This window comes from Neoarius graeffei, chromosome 17, assembly GCF_027579695.1.
Source record: "Neoarius graeffei isolate fNeoGra1 chromosome 17, fNeoGra1.pri, whole genome shotgun sequence".
In the NCBI taxonomy this organism is placed as follows: domain Eukaryota; kingdom Metazoa; phylum Chordata; class Actinopteri; order Siluriformes; family Ariidae; genus Neoarius; species Neoarius graeffei.
The window spans coordinates 65,426,056-65,451,219 of NC_083585.1; the positions used below are offsets into that span (position 1 = coordinate 65,426,056).

The 25,164-nt window shown below is 43.1% G+C and overlaps 1 protein-coding gene across 1 annotated transcript in view; it reads left to right on the forward strand.

Annotated features, from left to right (window-relative positions):
* Positions 1-25,164, forward strand: part of LOC132864446 (E3 ubiquitin/ISG15 ligase TRIM25-like) — a 53,645-nt gene that overhangs the window by 18,166 nt on the left and 10,315 nt on the right. Inside the window, exons 2-5 of the mRNA XM_060897860.1 lie at positions 19,387-19,482; positions 22,579-22,812; positions 23,001-23,160; positions 23,496-23,549. Of these exons, the coding sequence (XP_060753843.1) occupies positions 19,387-19,482; positions 22,579-22,812; positions 23,001-23,160; positions 23,496-23,549 (544 nt within the window). The remainder of the gene's footprint in view (positions 1-19,386; positions 19,483-22,578; positions 22,813-23,000; positions 23,161-23,495; positions 23,550-25,164) is intronic.

Genomic DNA, 25,164 nt, shown 5'->3' on the forward strand with positions numbered 1-25,164 from the left:
CTTGAACAACACAACATGGTGTCAGAAGTGGCGACATTGAGCTACGGACGATCAGCAGCAGCGCGTTAATATCACAATCCCGGAAGGGTCGATGAAAGCGAAAGTTAAAAAAAAGGGGAGAAGTATGGAAGACGAGCAAGCACTTGCTGCGCCCAGCGGGCGAGGAGTAGCTGATGTTATACCCCCCACAGCAACGTTTACAATCAAGCCTCCGGAACCGTTTGATTTCGCCAAACCACACGGATGGGAGAAATGGATTCGGTGGGTCGAGCGTATCAGACTGGCAAGTAACCTAAACAATTCTTCTGAGGAAAATCAAGTAAATACGCTGGTGTACTGCATGGGTGATGAGGCCGACAACATGCTACGAGGGCTAGAGCTAACTAGCGAGCAGCGTCAGCAATACAACGCAGTAAAAACGGGATTTGATAAATATTTCGTCCTGAAGAAAAATGTGATTTACGAATGGGCCAGGTTTAACAAAAGGGTGCAGCAGCCCACAGAAACCATGGATGCATTCCTCACGTCACTTTATGCACTAGCAGAGAGCTGTGAGTATGGTGAATTGCATGACGAACTTTTGAGAGACCGATTAGTGGTTGGACTAAAGGATTCAACACTGTCAGAGAAAATGCAACGCGACCGGGAACTCACTCTCACGAAAACGATCACCATGGCTAGGCAGTCAGAGGAAGTAAAGTGGCAACAAACTGATTGAGGGGAGAGTTGAGCACTGTTAAAGCAACTGTAGATGCACTGCACAAAAACAGAGGGAAACTGCCCAATGCTAAGCAAATGAAAAGAAAAGGACAGACTCCGGGAAATCTGAAAGCTAAGAAAATGGCACAGAGTGCAACTGAAAGCAAAGCATGCCACAAATGTGGTACCGTAAATCTCCATCCCATCCAGCTGTTCAGTGTCCTGCTAAAAACGCTGAATGCCACAACTGTGACAAAAGAGGACACTATGGGAGAGTGTGTAGACTATCCACCACAGTGAATGAACTTGCAGAGGACATGGATGGACTCTTCCTATGAGTGGTGTCTTCTGGTGAGGAGCCATGGATGGCGGACATAAACTTACGAGGCAGCAAGGTAACTTTTAAAATAGATACCAGTGCCGATGTAACAGCCATACCCGAGCAGGTATATAAAACAGTCATGCACAGAGATGAAAAGCTACAGGAAGACCCAAAACAGCTGTATGGTCCTGGTGGTGCGAAACTGATGGTCCTGGGGTCAGCCACTGAAACACTCACGTATAAGGAGAGGAACACCACAGAGAAAATCTACGTGGTTGGAGACCTACATGTTGGTCTATTGAGCAGGCCAGCTTCAGTGAGACTTAAACTGGTAGCTAGAGTCGACAGTATAGACCAAGAGACAGTTAGGAAGACATATCCTAAACTCTGTGATGGGCTGGTCCAGAAGCCCTACATGATAAGACTCAAGCCAGATGCCAAACCTCTCTCTTAAAGTCCCACGGCGAGTACCATTGCCTCTCATGGGCAAGGTGAAGCAGGAAGTAGAGAGGATGGAAAAACTGGGGGTCATCAGCCGTGTCGAGGCACCGACAGAGTGGTGTTGTGGAACGGTGGTAGCTCCAAAAAAGAATAAAGATGAAGTCCGAATTTGTGTGGACATGACACCCCTGAATCAGTCAGTATGCAGGGAAAAGTTCATTTTGCCATCCGTTGAACACACCCTAGATATGCTGACAGGGGCACAGTACTTTTCCAAGCTTGACGCCAATGTAACGGGTACCATAGCAATGGCACTGTGGTTGACAGATTAACTCCTGTCACCCTGAGATGCAGGAGAGGAATGAGGACACAGCGCGTTAGTTTCGCAGGTCTTGCAGTAATTTATTAATAAACATATTCTCTTTTCAAATACACTCTTGTGTTTAGACTCTTTTTTTTTATGTTTCACATAGCACTTATTAAATGTCCTTTTAGAATTGTCCATGAATTTCAGTGTCCATGTCAAAACAAAGCTCTTGGTATCATGTCCATCCAAAACTCAAAATACTCTTCCAATACAAAATCACTATCAAAATACATCACCAAATACATGTTCACTTACTCTTCATGTTAGTATGTTTAGCTATTTATCAAATATGAAATGCATAGACAATGGTAGTATTAACCAGCTTAATGTTGAAGTTACTTATAAACATCTATTTAAAGGGTTTTACCTCATACTGAATCAATACTGTACTGCATTTCCCCATAGAACTCATTAAGTGCTTAAAGTAAACAAAACTCGTTTTAAACCGTCACCTTTTTTTTCCTTCTGAACCTTCTTATCAAAACTCGTTTGAAAACTAATGGTTGGGACCTTCTATTCAGCATAATAAACAATACACATCAACATTGTACACTTATAAAACATTACTCAAGTGTACGTTCACGTGGGACAAGCGTGTGAATTAAACCGGCTTGGTTTCTAGTACCATGCTCTGCGTGCGTGATCACTGCAATGCTAATTTGGCTAGGCTTTGCCTTCGACATCCAAACTTACTTTAAACAAAAATACAGAAAGGCTCCAGTGAAAGTTACATGACTAAAACAGTTACATATCACCCCAGATGTATTTTAACACGGTTAGTTCCCAATTTCAAGGCATATTTGCACATTTACTGACCTGAGATGCAGGAGAGGAACGAGGACACAGCGCGTTAGTTTCGCAGGTCTTGCAGTAATGAAGCAAGAAACAATGCAAGTCACTAAAACTCGCCACCCGCCCCCGCCCTCTGCTGGCCTGGTGTAAACATTACAGCATACACATGAATTTAGAAACCATACCAATGCCAAAAGGGAATGCAAAAACTCATGGGGGTACCTTTCAAAATAAAATACAAATATCAGTTGTAGTCAAAATAAAAGACAATATTTCTTTTTCACACTTATATTCAAAAACACAAAAGTGACCCTTTTGTGGTCGTCACACACTCCCCGACAAAAAGAAATGGGTCCCACCATTTTCTTCTCAACTAATGTTCTTTTTTTTTTCCTAACAGGTGACAGGAACTGGTAAGATGTATGAAGGGGGTGGAGGTAAGTGGTAAGGCATGTAGGTAAAGGGGGCATAGAGGGCGAAATAGGGGTTAAAGGGATATGTTGGTGTTGTGTATGGAATGCTCGAGTGTAAGGGTTGTGTGGTGTGAGGTGTAGTGTAAGCAGGCGAGTATAGGTTTGTGTTTGCCATGTTAACTCTAGCTTGTGTTGTCAGCGTGGGCTGACCAAGTCTCTCATATGTAAAGATTTGTCTCGGCTGTCGGTTCCGACTTGACCTCCTGACCTCTGTCGGACGGTCTGGCATTGCATTTACAACAGGCTGTTCCTCTTGGATGGGCTCTGGAGCCTCGTCATATCCATCTTGCTCCTCAGGTCCCACTTCAACAGGCTGGACTTCATCTTGTTCATGTTCTCCTCGCTCTATTTCTCCTTCAGGTACCGGATCCACTTCAGGTAAGTAGTCTGTGTTCGTTCTCACCTCTTCTCTTACTGGGACTGGGCGACCCACAGGGATGGCTGGTCGTTGTGGTGGGACTACAGAGGGTACCTCCTGTATCCTCTCAGTTGGTATCCTCAGCCAGTAACGAGGACCATCAGAGTCCGAGTCTGAGTTAGAGTCTGACTCCGCTTCTTCTGGTGGGTCTACATGCTCTGGGGTTGTACGTCGGGTCTGGCGCTTACTTTTCTGTGGTCTCTTCTCAGGAGCGGCCTGCCATGGAGGTTCTTCAACTGGAAGGTTATTCACGAGTAAGAGCAGATTGCGATGTAGTGTTCTTGTCTTTTTCTGGTCCCCAGACTCAGGATACACTATGTACACAGGGTTATCAGCAAACTGTTCCTTCACGACATAGATGGCCTTCTCCCAGTATGACCGTAGTTTTCCTGGTCCACCACGCTCACTGAGGTTCCTGACTAAGACTCTATCGCCAGGCTGTAGCACCACTCCTCTTGCTCTCTTGTCGTAGAGGACTTTGCCTTTGGCGCTGGCCTGCTTGCTATTCTCACTGGCAATTCGATAGGCTTCAGACATCTGCTTTGCCCCCTTCTTTGCGTATCCCTTTGGCGAGTCTGGCTCTGTGTCTTCAAGCAACCCGAACAGCAAATCAATGGGGAGATGAGGATGACGGCCATAAAGGAGAAAGAAGGGCGAGAAGCCTGTCGAATCATGTCGAGTACAGTTGTACGCATGCACAACTCTCGGGATCTGATCTTTCCATCGCTCTTTCTCTTTGTCAGTCAATGTTCTCAACATCTGCGGTATCGTCCGATTAAACCGTTCCGCAGGGTTCCCCTGGGGGTGGTATGGCGATGTTCTTGAATGGCGAATGCCTGACAGTTGCTGGAGTACGGAACAGTTCATTCTCGAATTCGCGGCCTTGGTTGTGGTGCAACTTTGAAGGATATCCAAAGCGGAGGACGAAGTTATTAAAGATGCGCTCAGCCGCTGTCTTTCCACTCTTATTCTTTGTCAGGTAAGCTTGAGCGAACCTTGTAAAATGATCAACGACCACTAGGATATATTCATAGCCACCACGGCTGGTTTCCAGATGCAAGTAGTCGATACACACCAACTCTAGTGGTGAGCTTGATGTGATACTACCCATCGGGGCACGAACATGAGTAACCGGCTTCTTTGACTTAATGCATGGACATCTCTTGGTGATATGGTCTTTGATCTCTTTTGCCATGAATGGCCAATAGACTCTCTCTCTGGCGAGGTTCAGGACCCTTTCTGTGCCAACGTGAGCCATGTCATTGTGGAGTTTCTTCAAGACAAGATCTCTGTACTTGGCAGGGAGTACCAACTGCTTTCTGCCATTGGCACGCCTGTACAGGAGACCATTCTCCAAGACGAGCTTTCCCCATTCGTGGAAGAGCCTTTTAGTAGCTTCACTAGCAGCTTTCTGTATCTCATCAGTCAAAGGTGTTCCTGCCTCTTTCAACCTAATCAGCTCACTGATGGCTTCGTCTGCACGTTGCATTTCCACAAGCTCATCATGACTGATTGCATTCAAGTGATCGAAGGAAGGAGATGGGTCGGCTTGGGAGATGTTCAGGGCTGCCACCCACGCTACATCTTTCTGCTTGGCTACTTTACTCCCATCCCATACAGCGCGAACCACATCCTGAGAACACTCTTTGGTACAGGACTCTGTATAGGCTTCAATGTCTAAAGGTAGACATGACAGCGTGTCAGCATCTATGTTATACTTTCCAGGTCTGTACTTTATGTCAAATCTGAAGTCTGAGAGTTCCCCAACCCACTGATGGCCTACAGCATTAAGCTTTGCTGTGGTCATAACATGGGTAAGTGGATTGTTGTCTGTATATATCGTGAAGTGAGGTGCGTAAAAGAGAGAATCCCTGAATTTTTCACACACCGCCCACTTCAGGGCAAGGAATTCTAGCTTTCCACTGTGCAGATGGTAGTTCCGCTCAGCTGCAGTTAAGGTCCTAGACCCGTACCCGATGACTCTCAACTTGCCATCCTGGTGTTGATAAAGGATCGCGCCTAGCCCCTGGTCTGAAGCATCCGTGTGTAATATGAACGGCGAGTTGAAGTTGGGGTATGCCAACACAGGGGGGCTAACAAGGAGAGAAACGAGTCGGTCAAGGGCTTGCTGGTGTTCAGCGGTCCACTCCACAGGTGTTCTGGATGGTAGTTGTGGACCTTTGCCTTTACCACGCTCTACAGCGGCTTTACCTGGCTTGACTTGTAGTAGCTCACAGATGGGCTTCGCTATCCTGGAAAAGTCCTGGATGTAGGAGCGGTAATAGCCCAGGATGCCTGTGAGCTTTCTCACATCTCCGACTGTCTGTGGCATCCTCCTGGCCAACGATCTCACTGCATCCAGGTCTCTGGGATCGATTCTCACTCCTTGAGCTGACACAAGTCGACCAACGTACCTGACTTCTCTTTGAAACAGCTCACACTTTTCAGGTCTTAGCTTCACTCCGTGTCTCTGAAGTGCTTTAAGTACTTTGCGGACCCCTTCCACGTGCTCATCAAAGGTCCTCGCATAGCACAACACGTCATCGAGGTACGGGAGGCAGCAGTCATCTCTCAAGGGACCCAGCATCTCTTCCATACTCCGCTGGAAAGCTGCAGGGGCGTTTGAGAGGCCAAATGGGATACGGACCCATTCATACAGCCCCCAGGGGGTAATGAAAGCGGTGAGGTGTTAAGAGTCTTTGGCAACAAACCCTTGATGGTAGGCTTTCCCTTGGTCGAGAATACTGAACCAGGAATAGCCACCAAGCGTATCAGTCAGATCTTGTATCCTAGGTAAGGGATGTCGATCAGGGATGGTTTTCTGATTCAAGAGGCGATAATCTATGCAGAGGCGGAGCGTGCCGTATGTTTTTCGGATGCAGACCACTGGCGCAGCATAAGAGGACTTTGACTTGACAATCCAGCCTTTCATCAGCAAATCTTGTATGTACTCTTTCACTTCTTTGAAAAGTGGCTTGGGGACTGAGGAGTATGCTCTCTGCACTGGAATCTCATCCTTGAGGTTGATCGACATCTGCAAACTAGGAATGCAACCGATATCATGACTGTCTCTAGCAAAAGCAGCTGACTCTTCCCACAGCATCATCTTTACTTTGTCTTGCTCTTCATCACTAAGGTGGCTGAGGTCCACGGGAGGCTGCCACGGGGTCAGAGCAGTTTTAGCGGCTGGTGTCGTTGCAGCATTAGCCACTACCCTGGGCCAGGACATCTCCTGTGAGCTGGTCTCAGTCACCCTAGCAACAGTCTGGACGCTACCCAGGACGGTCTTCCTAGGTATAATGACAGGATGTTTTGTGCCATTTCTTACTGGAATTGTGACATAAGGTCGCTTTGTAGATTGCATTTCAAGCAGGTCCTCTGCAATCTCAAGCTCTGTCAGATGAGCATTGTTTTCTTCAGGCTCAAACAAAAGAAGAGGGTCTGACTGGTCTGCAGCTGGTGGGATCTGACACTTGACCCAGGCTATCTGCCCAGCTGGAATGGCAGTGTCGTAGTTTCCAGTTCTTACCCGTCTCAGACACATGGAGGGTCTGTCTGTCTGAATGTAGTTCACCAGCAGCTCCACCTGATCAACAGAGGCAGATATTGAATCAGAGAGGAGAGTGGTGAGGGCTGGCACAAACTCTGCGGGTCTATTCTGAACCACTTCCTCGAGCACATTGAATCCAAGTATTGGCCATTCAAGCGTGATGCTACTGATGAGGAAAGGCACCATTATAGACTGGCTTAGAGTGCAATTTCCGGAAAAGCTGACTGCGATGAGGACCCAGCCATCAAAAGGAAGGACTCCTCCATTCACAGCTTGTATTTCCAGCTCTTCGTTATCGAATATTTCACTGAGGGGTCTCACTGGTGCATCTGACAGGTACTTCTTTTTCCAGCTTCTATCGATCATGGTCACCTGCGCTCCGGTGTCTAACAGCGCATTGACTGTCAAGCCATTGAGGTCACATCGTGCGATGGCCTTGGCGCCTATAAACTCGGCTAGACGCCTGCTCGTTTGAGTGGGTAGTGAAAGGGGAGACTGGGGGTTGTCTTCAACGCTTACTTTTGGCCTTTTATCCAACAAACTCTCCCTTGCACGACTCTCAGAGCTAAACACATCGCACTTCACACTGTGGGACTGAACGTGAGGCCCGGTCACTGCTTGTCCCGTGACAGCGACCGGCTCCAGTTTTCCTGACGCTTTGGCTTCTTCAGGCAGCCTACTGCTCTGTGACCATCTTCGCCGCAGTAAAAACAGTGAGTGCAACCTGGGAGATTCTGTGCGAGGCAGTTCGCACAGCTGTACGGTCTGGGTTTCTTTTGGTCAACTTGAGCTTTGCAATGATGGCAAGATTCAGGATTTTGAGTCTGCTGTGGCCGTTGCAGTAGCTCAACTTTAGTCATTAACTTTGCCACTTTCTCTGTTAACTGCTGAAGTGCATTAGTCTTTGGCTGTTTATCTGGAGCATCTCTCTTTGCTCTACTGCCTTGTGCAGCTGCGACTTCAATCTCCACTAGCTCTGTACTATGCACGCGTACTTGCTTCTGCTTCACATCTGACCCCAAACGTCTCTGTCGCTCATTCTCCGTGTTTATCATCTTCATTTGCTTTAGAATTGTCTCATCAGACACAGTGCTATCCAAAAGCAGTACTTTAAGTTCTCTACGTATGTCATTATGCTTCTGTGTCAGCGTGTTTTGAAGCAAAGAGGATTTTTTGTTTCAGACCTATGACACGGTACAAGAACTGTTGGGGGGTTTCACTGTCATTTTGTTTCATGCACATCAGCTCTTGGAAAAGCTCTGTGTTGCTTCGCCCACCTAAGTGGGACTGCAGGAAACCTTTCAGCTCGTCAATTGTCAAATCATCTTTGTGCATTAGCATGTCTTTAAAGTGACCTGGTTTGATAATTCTGAGAACACCTCTCAGGATTTCAGTCTCACTAAATCGGTCTTTTACTCCATCGTCAATTTGTCTGCATATGTTATTGTAGCTTAGATCTGAGCTCTGGTCACCGATCTGTCCGCCTTGAACCTTGAACTCACGTCGAAGCATGGACAGATCTCGAGGAGGAAAGGCTGAGTCGTGTTTGTCATGTACATGTTGTTCAGGTGTGTGTTTTGTGTCAGAGGAAGGTGTAGAATGTACTTGTGTAGATTGTACTGGTGTAGGCATGAGAGTACACGGTGATGTGAGGTTGTTTAGGTATTGTAGGAGGCTAGAAAGCATTCTATGTAACTCTGTCTCAGTGTCTTGTGTGGCGTTGACATCAGTTTGTAAGTGTTGTGGACAGGTGATTGGTGAAGGGGCAGCTACGCTAACCATAACTGTATGGGTTATGTTAGTGTTAGGAAAACTAGCTGGCACATTATCAGTACTCACATCATCAGTGACTAGATCTTGCTGACCTGTTGTCACATTCTCACTCTGCACTGGGATTGAAAATACATTGTGCACCTCAACATCTGCAACTGCCTTAGACTGAACATTACGACTCTGAATGACATTATTCACAGTATCATTAAGCTCCAACAACACCGCCATACCTGAATCCTCAGAGTCCACGAGAGTGTCACTGTTCATAAAAGCTACGATGTACTCAAAGCAACTGTCTTCCTCACCAACCTGAAGCGTGGATGAATCTTTCCCTGGCACAGGACCAACACTCTGGGCTAGTTGGAAAAGTTCATCGGCCGTCAGAGTGAGCAGAATCTTGATGTCCCACACCAAGCCCTTTCTCTCACTGTCCACCATGACTGCTTTTCCCTTTTCCTCACTGTTGGTCTCTCCTCCAGGCACCTGTTTCACCCATGGCTCCAGGTCTGGCTCCACTTGCACAGCACAGCCGTCACTTCACAGGTACTCGGTGTGGTGGATGCACAGCCTGTGCATCTGTGATGATGGATTGTTGAGGTAGGTTGTGTCTTCACATGCTGGAGGGCAGGGGAGGTGCTGACATCATGGACGCAGGACCCAATCTTCCTCCAGGTGCATGGGCTGAAGAGTCATCAACTCCAGGAACGCTTCAAACTGCTGGCTCTGATCGTGCTTGCAGCCTGCGCATCTGACGCTGATCCCCGTACGGGCCACCAAAAATCTGTAACGGGTACCGTAGCAACGGCACCGTGGTTGACAGATTGACTCCTGTCACCCTGAGATACAGGAGAGGAACGAGGACACAGCGCGTTAGTTTCGCAGGTCTTGCAGTAATTTATTAATAAACATATTCTCTTTTCAAATACACTCTTGTGTTTAGACTTTTTTTTTTTTTTTTTTTTTTTTTTATGTTTCACATAGCACTTATTAAATGTCCTTTTAGAATTGTCCATGAGTTTCAGTGTCCATGTCAAAACAAAGCTCTTGGTATCATGTCCATCCAAAACTCAAAATACTCTTCCAATACAAAATCACTATCAAAATACATCACCAAATACATGTTCACTTACTCTTCATGTTAGTATGTTTAGCTATTTATCAAATATGAAATGCATAGACAATGGTAGTATTAACCAGCTTAATGTTGAAGTTACTTATAAACATCTATTTAAAGGGTTTTACCTCATATTGAATCAATACTGTACTGCATTTCCCCATAGAACTCATTAAGTGCTTAAAGTAAACAAAACTCGTTTTAAACCATCACCTTTTTTTTCCTTCTGAACCTTCTTATCAAAACTCGTTTGAAAACTAATGGTTGGGACCTTCTATTCAGCAAAATAAACAATACACATCAACATTGTACACTTATAAAACATTACTCAAGTGTACGTTCACGTGGGACAAGCGTGTGAATTAAACCGGCTTGGTTTCTAGTACCATGCTCCGCGTGCGTGATCACTGCAATGCTAATTTGGCTAGGCTTTGCCTTCGACATCCAAACTTACTTTAAACAAAAATACAGAAAGGCTCCAGTGAAAGTTACATGACTAAAACAGTTACATATCACCCCAGATGTATTTTAACATGGTTAGTTCCCAATTTCAAGGCATATTTGCACATTTACTGACCTGAGATGCAGGAGAGGAACGAGGACACAGCGCGTTAGTTTCGCAGGTCTTGCAGTAATGAAGCAAGAAACAATGCAAGTCACTAAAACTCGCCACCTGCCCCCGCCCTCTGCTGGCCCGGTGTAAACATTACAGCATACACATGAATTTAGAAACCATACCAATGCCAAAAGGGAATGCAAAAACTCGTGGGGGTACCTTTCAAAATAAAATACAAATATCAGTTGTAGTCAAAATAAAAGACAATAATTCTTTTTCACACTTATATTCAAAAACACAAAAGTGACCCTTTTGTGGTCGTCACACCAACATGGGCTTTTGGCAGATACCCCTGTCTAAAGAATCAGCTCGCTTCACCACCTTTATTACACCATTTCGGCGTTACCACTTTAACAGACTACCCTTTGGAATAAGCTCTGCCCCCAAGCATTTCCAGAATAGGATGACATCTGAACTCACAGCAGGCTTGGATGGTGTGGTCTGCCATGTGGACGACATCCTTATCTAGGGACGCTAGAGTACATGCAGTCCTGGATCGAGCGGAAAAAGCTGGGGTCATGCTCAACATGTCGAAGTGTGAATTTGGGAGAAGAGAGGTGAAGTTTTTAGGGCACATCATCTCAGCGGACGGGGTGAAACCTGATCCAGATAAAACAAAAGCCATACAAGACATGAGAGAGCCAACGAACATAAGTGAGCTGAGGAGCTTTCTTGGAATGGTGAACCAACTTGGGAAGTTCATCCCAAACCTGTCTGAAAAGGACAAGCCACTAAGAGACCTCCTATCCAAGAAGAACCTATGGTGCTGGGGTCACGAACAGCAGAGGGCGTTCTGCAGTCTGAAACGTGAGCTCTCCATTGCACCAGTTCTCCAACTGCATGATCCCAGTAGACCACTGAAGATCTCAGCAGATGCCTCATCCTATGGGCTAGGGGCAGTACTGCTACAGAAGGATGCAGAGATGTGGTTTCCAGTCGCTTATGCTTCCAGGTCGCTGACTGGGACAGAACAGCGATACGCCCAGCTAGAGAAGGAAGCGTTAGCCTTGACATGGGCCTGCGAGAGATTTAGTGACTTTATATTCGGACTACACTTTGAGCTCGAAACTGACCATAAACCTCTGGTGAGCCTACTTGGAGGTCAGGCTCTGGACGCATTGCCACCATGAATTCAGAGGTTCAAGATGTGTCTGATGAAGTACTCCTATTCAATCTATCACACACCTGGAAAAAGCCTCACCACAGCTGATACTCTCTCACGTTCCCCACTGAAAAATGCAGTTACCAGAAGTGATACTGACTTAATGGAGGACACAAATATCTATGTGGAGTCTTTGCTGGAAAACCTCCCGACCAGCAACAGATGCCTGACAGAGCTCCGTGAACAGTTACAGGATGATAATGTCTGTGCACAAGTCATGAAATATTGTGTAGAAGGTTGGCCAGACAGGAACCATCTACAGGGGCCAGTCAAACACTACTGGCACGAGAGAGCAGCCCCAAGTGTGCATAATGGACTACTCCTGCGTGGCTCAAGGTTAGTCATACCCGCTAATATGAGAGATGGGGTTCTTGAGAAAGTACACGAAGGCCACCAGGGTGTAGTAAAATGCAGGGAGAGGGCAAGCTGGCCTGGACTGAGTAGTCAGATAAGGGAGATGGTACTCAAATGCAGAGAATGCATCAAAGAGAGGGTAAATTCAAAAGAGCCCCTGATGCCAACCAAACTTCCAGATAGGCCTTGGCAAAAACTAGGTGCAGACCTTTTCATCTTAAAAGAAAAGACTTACCTGCTAGTGGTTGACTGCTTTTCTAGATATATAGAGATAGCCCAACAAGGTCCATGGATGTTATCGTTCATCTGAAGTCAATGTTTGCATGCCATGGTATCCCAGAGACCTTTATAAGTGACAATGGCCCACAGTTCTCTGGACATGAGATGAAGGCATTTGCAACCAACTATTGCTTTTAGCAGTCCTAAATATCCACAGAGTAACGGTGAAGCCGAACGTGCTGTGCAAACGGTCAAAAGCTTGCTTAAGAAAGCCACAGACCCCTATCGAGCCCTGTTAGTATACAGAGCGACACCATTGAGCAATGGTTACAGCCCTGCTGAATTACTCATGGGACAGCGCCTGCACACCACATTGCCTATCTTACCTGAGAGGCTGCAGCCGGTGCTTCCAGACCTCCAAGTGCTTCAGCATAAGGAGAGGGAGAAGAGGTGGGCAGGTGAAAAATGCTTCAACAGCAGACACAGGGTACGAGATCTGGGTAAGCTGTCACCTGGAGACAATGTCTGGATTTCAGATGCAGTGGAAGAGGGTAAAGTGACATCCATACACAGCAGTCCATGATCCTACCTGGTCAAAGGACCAGGTATCGTTGGCACCTGATTCCAATGCCGGAGTCAGGGTCACAGTGTGAGCAACAATCTGACCAGCCACCAGAATCAGATGCTGGTGTAGAGACTCCTCCATTAGTCACAAAGTCTGTGAACACACCTGACATTATAAGATCAAGGTCAGGCAGAAAAATAAAGAAACCAGATTAAATCTGTGAAAAAAAAACGTATGAGGAAAAAACAAAGGCACAAGTTTGAATTATATAAAATGCCAAGGCATCCAAGATGGCGGACACAGCAGGTAAAGGTGGTGCTGCTTTGAGAAAAGCTCGACTAAAACCAGAGATTTACACTACAGCAAACGGTAAAACTCTGGTGGAGGATGAACTGCTGAACTTTCTTGTTGTGAAAATGAAGACACTGAGTCAGGACGATATAATATTGGTGGCTGTGAACCACTTTGGATCCGAGTGGATTGAGAATTCAAAGAAGGCATTGTTTGAACTCTGCCCCCACACAACTCAGCGTTTTGTTACGCACAAGGGGCCACAGAAAGACGTAAACAACATTAAAAGCTGTCTTAAAGTGCTTAACGAGGCTGGGGAAAACATCCCTCACTTTGTGTCGCATCATTTAGATGAACTGCCTCCTGTAACTTTTAACAGTATTGATGTGTCATGTATGTTGCGGACTTTGGAGCGTGTCAGTGCGGATATAACATCCCTGAAGCAAGCGGTGTCTGTGCAAACAGGGCAATGCGATGATCTTCGGATGATAGCAAGTGGACTAAACCAGCGTTTGTGTGCTGTTGAGAACTGCGAACCCGTCTTGAATAATGTGCCAACGCCATCAGACAGCGGTGAGGCCGCCGCAGGGCGAGATGTGGATAGCGCGGTGATGGTGATTGAAACCTTGAATCCTATTATGGATAGGCCTACTGCCAGTACAGCGGATGGAGTCGCTGACCAATCTCCCAGGCTATCTGCTTCTTTAACATATAGCAGTGTAGTCAGGAGGGGCCGACGACAACAGCAACAGGCTGGCAGACTGACCCAGCTTCAACCCAAACCGCGCCTGAATTCGGCTCGGAGGGTGAAGAACAGTGGTATTGTTGGAACCAGTGTATGCGGATCTTTACGAGCCATAAAAACTAAGTTGGTGAGTGTCTTCGCCTCGAGATTTTCCCCGGATGTAGAATCGGAAGCATTGACTTGTTATCTTAAAGATAAATTGCACCGAGATGTGACTTGCCAAAAGATAGACAGTGTTCAAAAGCGATATAGCTCATTTAAAATCATGGCAGAATGCGAAAAGGTCGAGGAAATGTATGATCCGGAAATTTGGCCAGATGGCATCTTTGTGCGCCGCTTCTATGAAGCACGGAAAACAGTGGACATAAAAACTCCTGGAGTGGTGAGGAGTAGTGTTGTGTCTGGGGCCGGGACATCTGCCGCGGCTGAGGATGGATTGTAAACATGAAAGTTGTGTCATACAATGCGCGTGGCCTGCGCTTAGGGCAGAGTGATAGTGATAAAGTGCGTCGCATTGTGATTGACCAACTTTTAAACAGCGTGGATATTCTGTGCATACAAGAGACTTTATTGCCCAAACAAGACCTCGACAAACTTAACTCTGTGCATAATGATTTTTATGGGGCAGGGGAGTCTACAACTGATTTGAGTTTGGGCATTATACGGGGTAGAATACCTGGTGGTGTGGCCATATTCTGGCAAAAGAAGTATGACTCACTGATAACTGTCTTGCGGTTGCAGGTTGACTGGGCTATAGCCATCAAGGTGGTCTATGAGAAAAATGAGTTTGTTATTTTAAATGTTTACACCCCCTATGAATGTAACCAGAATGAGAACGAATTCCTTAACAGATTAGCATTCATTAGTTCTTTTATTAAAGAAAATGAGTGTACAAGTATATTTGTTATGGGTGATCTGAATGCTGACATTTCGGATAATCAGTCTATGTTTGGACAATATTTACAGGACTTTTGCCAAAATAGTAAACTGGTGTTATCCAGTAAAATGCTGTTGCCTGATAATAGCTATACATACATTAGCGAGGCATGGCATACAACATCCTGGCTGGACCATTGTATATGCACAGCTGATGCCCATGACTGTATATCTGACGTTAACATTCGATATGATCTGGCTATGTCAGACCATATTCCTGTCTCAATGACATTAAATTTGAGCTGCCTACCAGTATTGTCTGACAATAATAGATGTCAACATACATATAATAAAATAAAGTGGGATAAGCTCTCTGAGAGTGATCTTTGGAATTATAATGCACTAACTGATACTAGTCTCAGTAGTGTATATATACCATATTTAGTATTTTCCTGTGACTCTAATTGTAAAAATCAGGACCACTGTAATTATTTATTTGATATGTATGAAAATATTGTTAATTGCTTGGTTAATGATGGGAAGTATTTTATTCGAGATAAGAAAAAACAAAAGATTAGGCCTGGATGGAGTGAATATGTGGCTGATCTCCATTCTGAGGCTAAACAAGCATTAAGAAGCTGGGTAGCTGCTGGAAAAGCCAGACATGGCCCAGAGTTTCAGAATAAAAAGGCCGCTAATGCTAGATATAAATATGCCATATGCTATGTGAAAAAAAATGAGCAAATGATGAGGGCTAACTCAATGGCTAGAAAACTTCAACAGAATAGTGTTCAGGAATTTTGGAATGAAGTGAGGGCTATTAACAACAGCAAGATTCCCCTTCCCTCCACTATAGATGGTATAGTTGGGGATGGGAATATTGCTGAGTTTTGGGCTATGCATTTTGGGGAAATTTTTAACTGTGTTGATAGTGCTGTTTTTAAAGTTGATGATTATGTTGTTCCTGATGACATTATGGTTATTAGACCAGATGAGGTGTGTGATGCCATTGGTAAGCTGGCAGTAAATAAAGCCAGTGGCCCTGATCAAATCTCTGCAGAGCATCTGAAGTATGCGAGCTACAGACTTTCTGTGTTGCTGGCTTTGTGTTTTTCTGGCCTGTTGGCACATGGTGTATTACCAGACTCCCTTTTATCTGTATTATTGGTTCCAGTCATTAAAGATAAAACTTGTAAAGCATCTAACTCGGGCAACTATAGGCCTATTGCACTTGCAAGCATTATCTCCAAAGTTTTGGAGCGGATTATTTTGGATAGGCTCCAAGGATATGTGATAACAACTGACAATCAGTTTGGTTTTAAGCATAAACATGGAACAGACTTGTGTATATATGCATTGAAAGAGCTTATATCAAAGTATACGAAAAAGAACTCTACCATATTTATGTGTTTTTTAGACGCATCTAAGGCGTTTGACCGTGTTAATCACGGGAAATTATTTTTAAAATTATATGAACGAGGGGTTCCTTTATATTTGATCCGCATCTTGCAGTATTGGTATTCTCATCAAACCATGCAGGTCAAATGGGGTGAGGCCTCCTCTAGTTATTTTTTTGTTTCCAACGGGGTCAGACAAGGTGGTATTCTCTCTCCTTTTCTTTTTAATTTTTATATGGACGAGCTGTCTATGAAGTTAAAAGACTGTAAGACTGGATGTATGATTGGGGATAAGGTTGTCAATCATTTATTATATGCTGATGACTTAGTTGTGTTGTCTCCTTATAGTGCTGGTCTGCAGCAACTGCTTAGAGTCTGTTCAGATTATGGCATAGAGTATGACATCAAATACAACCCAAAAAAGAGTGTTATAATGATTGCTAGGGCTAAGGAGGATAAAAAGTTACATTTTCCTTCTTTTTTTCTAAATGATAGTGAGCTGACAGTTGTTACGAAAACAAAATATTTGGGACATCTACTAAGGAATGATTTAAGTGATGATGATGATATCCAGCGCCAGTGCTACAAATTGTATGCTCAAGCGAATATGCTGGCACGAAAGTTCTATATGTGTACATATGAAGTCAAAACATGTCTTTTTAGAACTTATTGTACATCACTGTATACAGCTCAGCTTTGGTATAATTATAGCAAAGCAAAGATAAATAAGATTAAGGTGGCTTATAATGATGCACTGAGAATATTGCTTAAAGCCCCGAGGTGGGAAAGTGCAAGTGCTTTGTTTGTAAATGCTAAGGTTCCTACATTTCAGGCTCTGATGAGGAAACTTATGCACAAATTTATGTGTAGGTTATATGAATCTAGAAATGTTATCGTCATGAGTTTGTGTAATATAAAGGAGAGTGATATTTTATATATTTCTGACATGTGGAAACATTGGAAAAGCCAACTTTATGTTGGCCTATCTTAAATGTTTTTTTTTTTTTTGTAAGTGTGTATTTTTATATGTATTATTTGGACCTTTGAGTCTGTAACAATAAAGTGTATATATGTATATAAGGTTAGAAATGTGGTTTAAATGTTATGTTTAAATAAGAGACCAATGTTATGGAATGCTACGTGATTTTATTTGAACATGTGAAAGGGAAAAGTTTTGTAGGCTAGTTTAAGGAAAATACTGATTGTGATTACCTTATGTTGAGAGGAACTTTAAGGAGACACAACTAATGTTCTCGTCAACTTTAAGGGGGATGTGGTGTAATCTAATAAATATTGTTTTTGGATTTGACCTGTGGAGATTACGGGTAATAGGTTTCCGGGTCACGAGAGGGTGACCTCATGTAGATATGTGGAAGTTGAATTGAAACATTGTTCAGTAAAGCTTATGTAATGAGAACCAAGTCATCATTATTGTCTTGAACAACACAACAGTTTTAACCAGGTTTCCTGTATACAGATAATGTTTGGTTTAACAACTTGTTCCTCAATAAAGTGTTTTAGTTCCTGACCATTAGCAATTAAGCTCCTGGCATTCCACTGTAGAATAGATAGTCATTATTAACTGCCACATGGTGCTTGACTATCAGATACCCCTAATACCATATTGTGAATGGAATCAACTGACAATTCATGAATCTCTAGATAATTTTCCGCTGCTTTTATAATTATTTTAATTCTATCAATTCTACTTGGGCTGAGCAATTAACCACTTCCACCATAAAAGCAATGAAATTTTTCTTATCCACAATTAAAGTCTCTTCAGTTACTTTACAGCATTTCAGAGTCGTTTGAGTTTGACTCAAACGACTCAAACTACAGGAGTCATACTTCCTTTAACCCTTGATTTTGCTTGGTTTTCTTTGTCAACCTTTTTAATAGCTTCGGCATAAGTAACGCTCTCTTTCACCTTAACACTTTGCACTTGAATTGCTCTTTTATACATCTCGCAGCCTTTATAGGCCGCACTGTGTTCACCTCCACAGTTACAGCACTTGATTTTTGTTCCTTCCTCCCATTTACCATATTCATGTTCACCTCCACATCTAGCACACCTAGGTTTTGACTTGCACACAGAAGAAATGTGTCCATATCGCTGACATTTAAAGCATCTAATTGGTGGGGGGATGTAAGGCCTCGTTATATAACTTAAATATCCAATCATGATCCGCTCAGGCATCTTAACCTCATCCAACACTAACAACACAGACAAACTTGGTCCTTTAGTTCCATTCCTAATTACTGGCAAATGCTTGACTTTGTTGATTTTAACTCCTTTAACATTGCTTTTAATATCGTCCTCTAACAAGTCAGTCGGATACACCTGATATCACCGCCATTACTTTACCTCTTTCTTCCCAGTCTTGGGCTTTAACGTGTTTCCCCAGTAAAGTTTTAAGCTTCATTAATCCCATTCTCTGATCTCTATCTTGACAAACAACTAACAGGTTACCATCTTTTAACATTGTGACGGAGCGAACTTCACCTACTTGCCTATAAATGGCTTCACTGACTTTCAGTGGGTTTAGTATACAAGGGGTTTGAAATCGGATCACAACTTTAACATCAGTCCTCGATCTTTTTACTTCATCTTGTTTAGCTTTCACCTTTCTTTTCCTTGATGCTTGAACCAAATTCCATTTACCTGACTTATCTTCACCTTCACTTTTATAGTACTCTCACTGTCATTCTCTTCTGAAAACTCCTCCAAATCATTAGTTTCACACTCATCTAGAACTCCTTTCAATCCATGATCGCACCCCAGTCCACTAAACGCCAGTTGCAATGAATCTGGCGGCTCTTTCACATTCCCAGAAGCACTCATCGCGTTTTTTCTCAGATCAGTCTGTCTGTGAATCCCATTTAAAGTCACAGCTGCCTTTTGAACAGTTTCACTATGGAGAATATTGCTGAACTACCTTGATGTTTCTGTCACACAAATAACATTGAAATAACAATCAGTTGACATTTTCACAGAAAACTAAACTTATAATATCATAAGTGGTGCAAACATATGAAGATAGAAGTTACTTCATTTTGGGTGTCTTTTAATTTTAGTTACCGTAGTTCTAGAGGCGATATTTCCAGTTTTCATTGAACTATTTTTATTGACTTTTTTTTAGTTTTTTTTTCTTTTTGGTTATAATTGTGTAGAAGATGATAATGTATTTAAAATGTATTTTATTTGGTCTCAGAATGAGCTAAAGGAGGAGCAGATGAAATCCCAGCAGAGGATCCAGGAGAAGCAGAAGGAGGTGCAGGAGCTGAAACAGACTGTGGACACTATTAAGGTGAGGAGTGAAGAGTAGCTGTTTCAATTAACCTGCTTAAAGGAGATATGCAGAATCATGGCCTCATTTTTTTGTTTATAAATGCCTTGAGAACAGTGGCGGTTGGCCCATAGGGGGTGCTCGGGTGCCGCCCTTCCAGATGTGGAGGGGAAAAAAATATATATAAACAAATGTTATTAGCAATGTCAGGTTTACTTTATAGTGTGTGCCTACATGCAGTCTGAATTATTTAAACAACATTTCCACCAACTGACTCTCATTCAACAGTGAATTTCCACCGACAGACTTGTATCATTTCTCTTCTTGGGCGCTCGTCAAAGCACCCCAGAAGTGCAGCGAAATAGCCAATCGTGTATGGTTGCTTGGGAAAAATAATAAATATTTGGCCAATCAGCATCGCCGAATTTAATGGTTTTGGGGCGCTGGAAATTTCGCCCCGCTACAGAAAATGTGGGAAAGTTTTGGTTGCTATGGTGATAAACTTGAGGTCTCAGGTCAGTCAGTCAGAGAGATGATGACGATGACTACAGTTGAGGGGCAGCTTCCACCAAATTCGGTGAGATCTTTGTTGAACTACCCTTTCGCAAGAAGGACGATGGTGGAAAAAATCCATGTTAAGGAGCTGCGACCCGACAAGCCCGACATAAACATCACCCAGCCAACCAAGGAGAAAGTTAAAGCCTACAACAGGACTTTTTGCAGGAGTTGGTTCCAGCGTAAGTCGTGGCTGACAGGCTGTGGAACAGCCAATGCACTTTTTTGTTTCCCCTGCATCCTTTTCAAAAGTGACAGGTGTGATTTGACGTGGACACAGTCTGGACAAACTGACTTAAAGCAGCTCTCCGAACGCATCAAGAAGCAGGAAAGATCAAGAGTTCACATGGAAAACTGCGTAAAGCTAGCTGTGCTTGGAAGGATTAGCATAGTGGCGCAGCTAGACGATGGGCACTGCATTGCTGGAAGAAGGCATAATGAAGAGGTCGATAAAAACCGTCATATTTTATCTAAGATCATCGATTGTGTTAAATTTTGTGGTGCTTTTGAACTAGCAATGTGGGGACAGACAGACGAGCAAAGTTCTTGTACAAATAAGAACTCTCCACCCCATTCACTCACTCATTTCATCTACTCTCTCTCTCTCACTTGCATACAGACATACAAATACTCACCTACTCAGACTCGCACTCACCCACTTAAAAATCACATCATACTCTCTCTCCTCAGAACTTGTCTTTGTTATTATTGTTAGTTTTGGTTCGTGTTGTCTCTCAGTTCTGAACTGGACAGTAACTTCAAATCCTTCACTCTCTCACACAGAAATCTTACCCTCATCTCAAACACACACACACACACACACATCTATCTCTCCCTCTTTCTCGCGCTCTCTCTCTCTCTGTCTTTGGTTAGAGGTGATGTTCAAAACTAGACCCTTGGTTCAATACAATATTGTCAAAAATTGGACAATAATCACACATCTTTCTTGTCATAGTTTGTATTCACAACAAGAGTGTCAACACTGTGTTTCACTCCCCCTCTCTCGTTTCACAGAAATACACCCAGCTCAGAACACACACACGCGCCACCTCTCTCTCTTTCTTTTGAATGACCTTGACGTCCGTAACGTCACAGCAGGAAGGCTATCGGTCTCATCGCCATTTCCACCATACTAAAACACAGAGCTAACTGCAACTTCCAGCTTCCATTTTGAGCTAATTTATTGCCATGCCACGTAGATGTGTTGCTGGCCAGTGCAGCAACATGACAGAAGGTGGATTTATGTTGCATTCATGGCCCAAGAATTTTCAAACTGCAAAGATTTGGATGCATTTTGCAAGAAGTTCACAGGCACATTGGGCGCCTATAAAGTGGTCTCTCCTCTGCTCTGCACATTTTACTGAAGACTCGTACGAAACCTCTGATCTGTTGAGGAGCGTTGGCTATAAGCCTGTTTTGAAAGAGGGTGCAGTACCATTAATTAAATAAAACTACAAGAAAAGGAAAACATTTATTTTAATTTGATTTTTTTTAAAAGGAAAGTAAGTTCAGTGGCACCAGCTCTCCCACAGTTTGAGCCGAGGGTTGTTGGTAAAACCCAGGATGGAACGGGACATGACATATTATCGCTCAGGCAGTGACCTCCCCGTGGTTGTTGCTAAAACCGGCGATGTCGCGTCCCGGGTTTTACTAATTGCCTGAGCCGAGCAGTAATGGTGGAGTACTCTGTATGGAGAAAACGGAGAATGAGTGGACCAGCCGTCTGATTTCTAAACTGGATATTGCTGCCATCTCGCCCTTACGTGGAAGACGCGAATGAACGGAGAACTGAATGAACAACTGAACGTCAGATTGTTTTGAAACAATCGGCCACAAGATCGGCCTTCAAGAAGCAAGAACGCAGACGGGCAAGCTCCAACTCTCATTTGGATAAAAACAATAGAAACAACACGTTGTTTATCTGCATTTTACATGTAACTTGTATTGTGTGTTTTAAGGTACTGGGATAAGATTTCTTTAATTTGCTTCAGAATGTGATTGTCTCAGTTCAGCTGATTTATTTAATGAGCCTTTTACATTTTATCAGTGAAAATGCATGCATGTACATGTATGTTGCATAAGTTATAACACCTATCCTGTTTTAATGAGAGTCAACCCACAATCAGTGAAGTCAAATCAGTCTTGGTTGAGCAAGTCAGTAACGGTATTTCTTACTTTCACCATAAATTTTTATTTATGTGACTTTGGTCTATAGCTGTCAAAGGCCTCGGCCTTAAAACTGGTTCCCGCAGTGACGTCACGCGCTCAGGGCTGGCTGGCTCAGCGGGGCAGCTCCAATGCCAAATTTGTGGTCGAGTTTAACTCAGTTGTTTTTTATTCCCATTTATGCACCATACAAGAGTCAAGGATGGAGATACTATCCACTCAGAAATGTATTTAAAAATAAAGGTTCTGTGTATCTCCTTAAAATAGTGAACTAAAAAAACAAGGAATGAAAACCCGGGGTTTAGCAAAAACAACTCAAATACCTCGAGAGAGAGTTTATTTTTACAGAGTATCCGATTAGACCTCCCTTTTGTGTGTGTGTGTGTGTACTAACAGATGCATTATCAGTCAGCAGTAGATGACAGTGAGAGGATCTTTACTGAGATGATCAGCTCCATGGAGAAAAGGCGCTCAGAGGTGACGGAGCTGATCAGAGCTCAGGAGAAAGCTGAACTGAGTCAAGCTGAACGACTCCTGAAGCAACTGGAGCAGGAGATTGCTGATCTTCAGAGGAGAGTCACTGAGCTGGAGCAGCTTTCACACACACACGATCACATCCACTTCCTCCAGGTAACACTCACTGTCTGATCTACAGAGGGCGCTGTTCCTCACAAAGTTTCCTCCTAAAAGCTCATTACAGCAATAATAAATGTTCCTGTCTGAGATCCCAAGTGTGCCTTTGGTCTGATTCAGTCTGAGATTCATTCGTTCCTCTCCTACACTTTTCTCCTTCTCTATTCTGTGTTTCCTCTCTGTAGAGTTTCCCGTCTCTCTGTGTTTCTCCTGGATGTGACGACTCACCCAGCTTCACTGTCAATCAACATCTCTCATTTGATGGAGTGAGGAACTCTCTCTCAGATCTGAAAAAACGAGTTAAGAAAATCTGTGAGAAGGAATTCAACAAAATCCATCCACAAGGTAAACAAACAAACATTTGTTCTGTATCACAGTAAAGAGAGTCATAAAATTAATGTAACGGAAATAAAACGGAAGCAGGAACAAAACTGCATCAAATCACAAAGCATTAGTATTAGCCTCAGAAATTACATGTGCAAATTACAAATAAATTTCCCAGATAAACAGAACCTTAATCATAAATCCACACTGCTGCACAGTGTGATGACATTTTGGCCGATCTCTAAATCGTGTCTGACTGAGAGCAGTGAGGAATCTAATTTTTCATTTTCATGCTTTAAACTGTTTTTGTGTCGTTTTTCAGTCTCCATTTTGTCTCTGTGTCTCTACAGCTGCAGCAGTTCACATGATTTTACCCTCAAAACCAAAGAGCAGAGAAGATTTCCTGCAGTGTAGGTGTAAAACACACACACACACACTCTTCAACTCAGAGGAGGACCGCCCACATGATGGTCGGTCTTTCTTTCTTTCTTTCTTTCTTTCTTTCTTTCTTTCTTTCTTTCTTTCAACCTACAACACACAATGTGTATCAATAATAGTTTATTTATATCACACACAGAAATCGAGTTACACACACAGAAATCTAATACATACGAAGGATAAAATGCTGCCTAGAAATAACTAGTAATCTAATTTCACTAGGCAGAAAAAAATAATGGATTACTGTTATAAAGAAGAAAGCTAGTCGCATAGAGGCACAATGATAAAAAACAATAAAAAGAGGGAAAAAATGAAATGACAGTGTGAGGAAAAGAGAAACGAATGCTGATCTGAAGCGATAATTGTACTTTTGATAGAACGCTTGAAACTGCTGAAGCTAAGACTCTGGAAAGATTCATCAATACTGTTCCAGAGAGCAGCAGCTTTGAAGCGAATATTAAACTTGCCATCGTTAGTTCTGGCTGAAGGAACACAAAATGAAGATCTCGAAGCCAGTCAAGTTTTATACTTGTGCCTTGATGCTAAAAGTGTCAAAAAGTTATCAAAGGCAGGCAGCAAATAAACTAGAATGAAATTTAAATGTAAAAATACTGTTTGAGTAATCTATAAAATCAGAGAATGTCATCATCTCCAGCTTTTTAAAAATAGGAGGTGTGTGTTCATTAAAAGAAGCTAAATTAATAATTCTGACAGCTTTCTTCTGGAGTCCAGTTATCGGTCGAAGGGTAGTCTCATAAGTTTTACCCCAAACTGTAACACCATATATTAAAAAAGAATAAATAAGAGAGTAGTACAGCTGAGTTAGAATACTTTGAGAAACATAGTGATGAAGCTCAGCAATAATTCCAAAGCCTCTGGAGATTTTCTTGCTCTACTGGTGGATGTGTTTCCTCCTGATGAGGTGAGAGTCAAAAACTACTCCAAGATACCTGATGTGGTTCTTCTGTTTAATTGGCTTATAATTAATTTTCAGGAAATGGTTCTGCTCAGTTTCTTTTGGGGTGGATTAAAAAAGAACAAAATTTTTGTCGACATTCAGAGAGAATTTATTTGCACAAAGCCACGCGATGATATCAGAATTACTTTATTAATCCCTGGAGGGAAATTCAAATTTGCAACCAAGCTCCCGAATATCGACTAATTCAGAATTTACCCTGGCTTCTAGAGAATCTAAAGATGAATCTGCCAGGAATAAATTTGAGTCACCTGCAAAAAGATGAAAATCAAATACTGTATATTGGAGCAGTTCATAAAATCATTTATGTATAAGAGAAATAGAAGGGGGCCATGAAGCGAACCCTGTGGTACTCCACATGAAATTGGTAAAGAGCTGGATGAAATATTACCGATTGAAACAAACTGATGTCTATTTGATAGATATGAGGCAAATCAATCATGGACAATCCCACGGATGCCATAAGAATATAACTTTGCTTACAAAATATCATGATCTGTGGCATCAACAGCTTTACTCAGACAAAAAATGATACCACAGGAAAATTTGCCATCTTCAATTGCTCTTTGGATTTTATCAGTGATTTAGTAAAAGTGCATGTTCTGTAGATC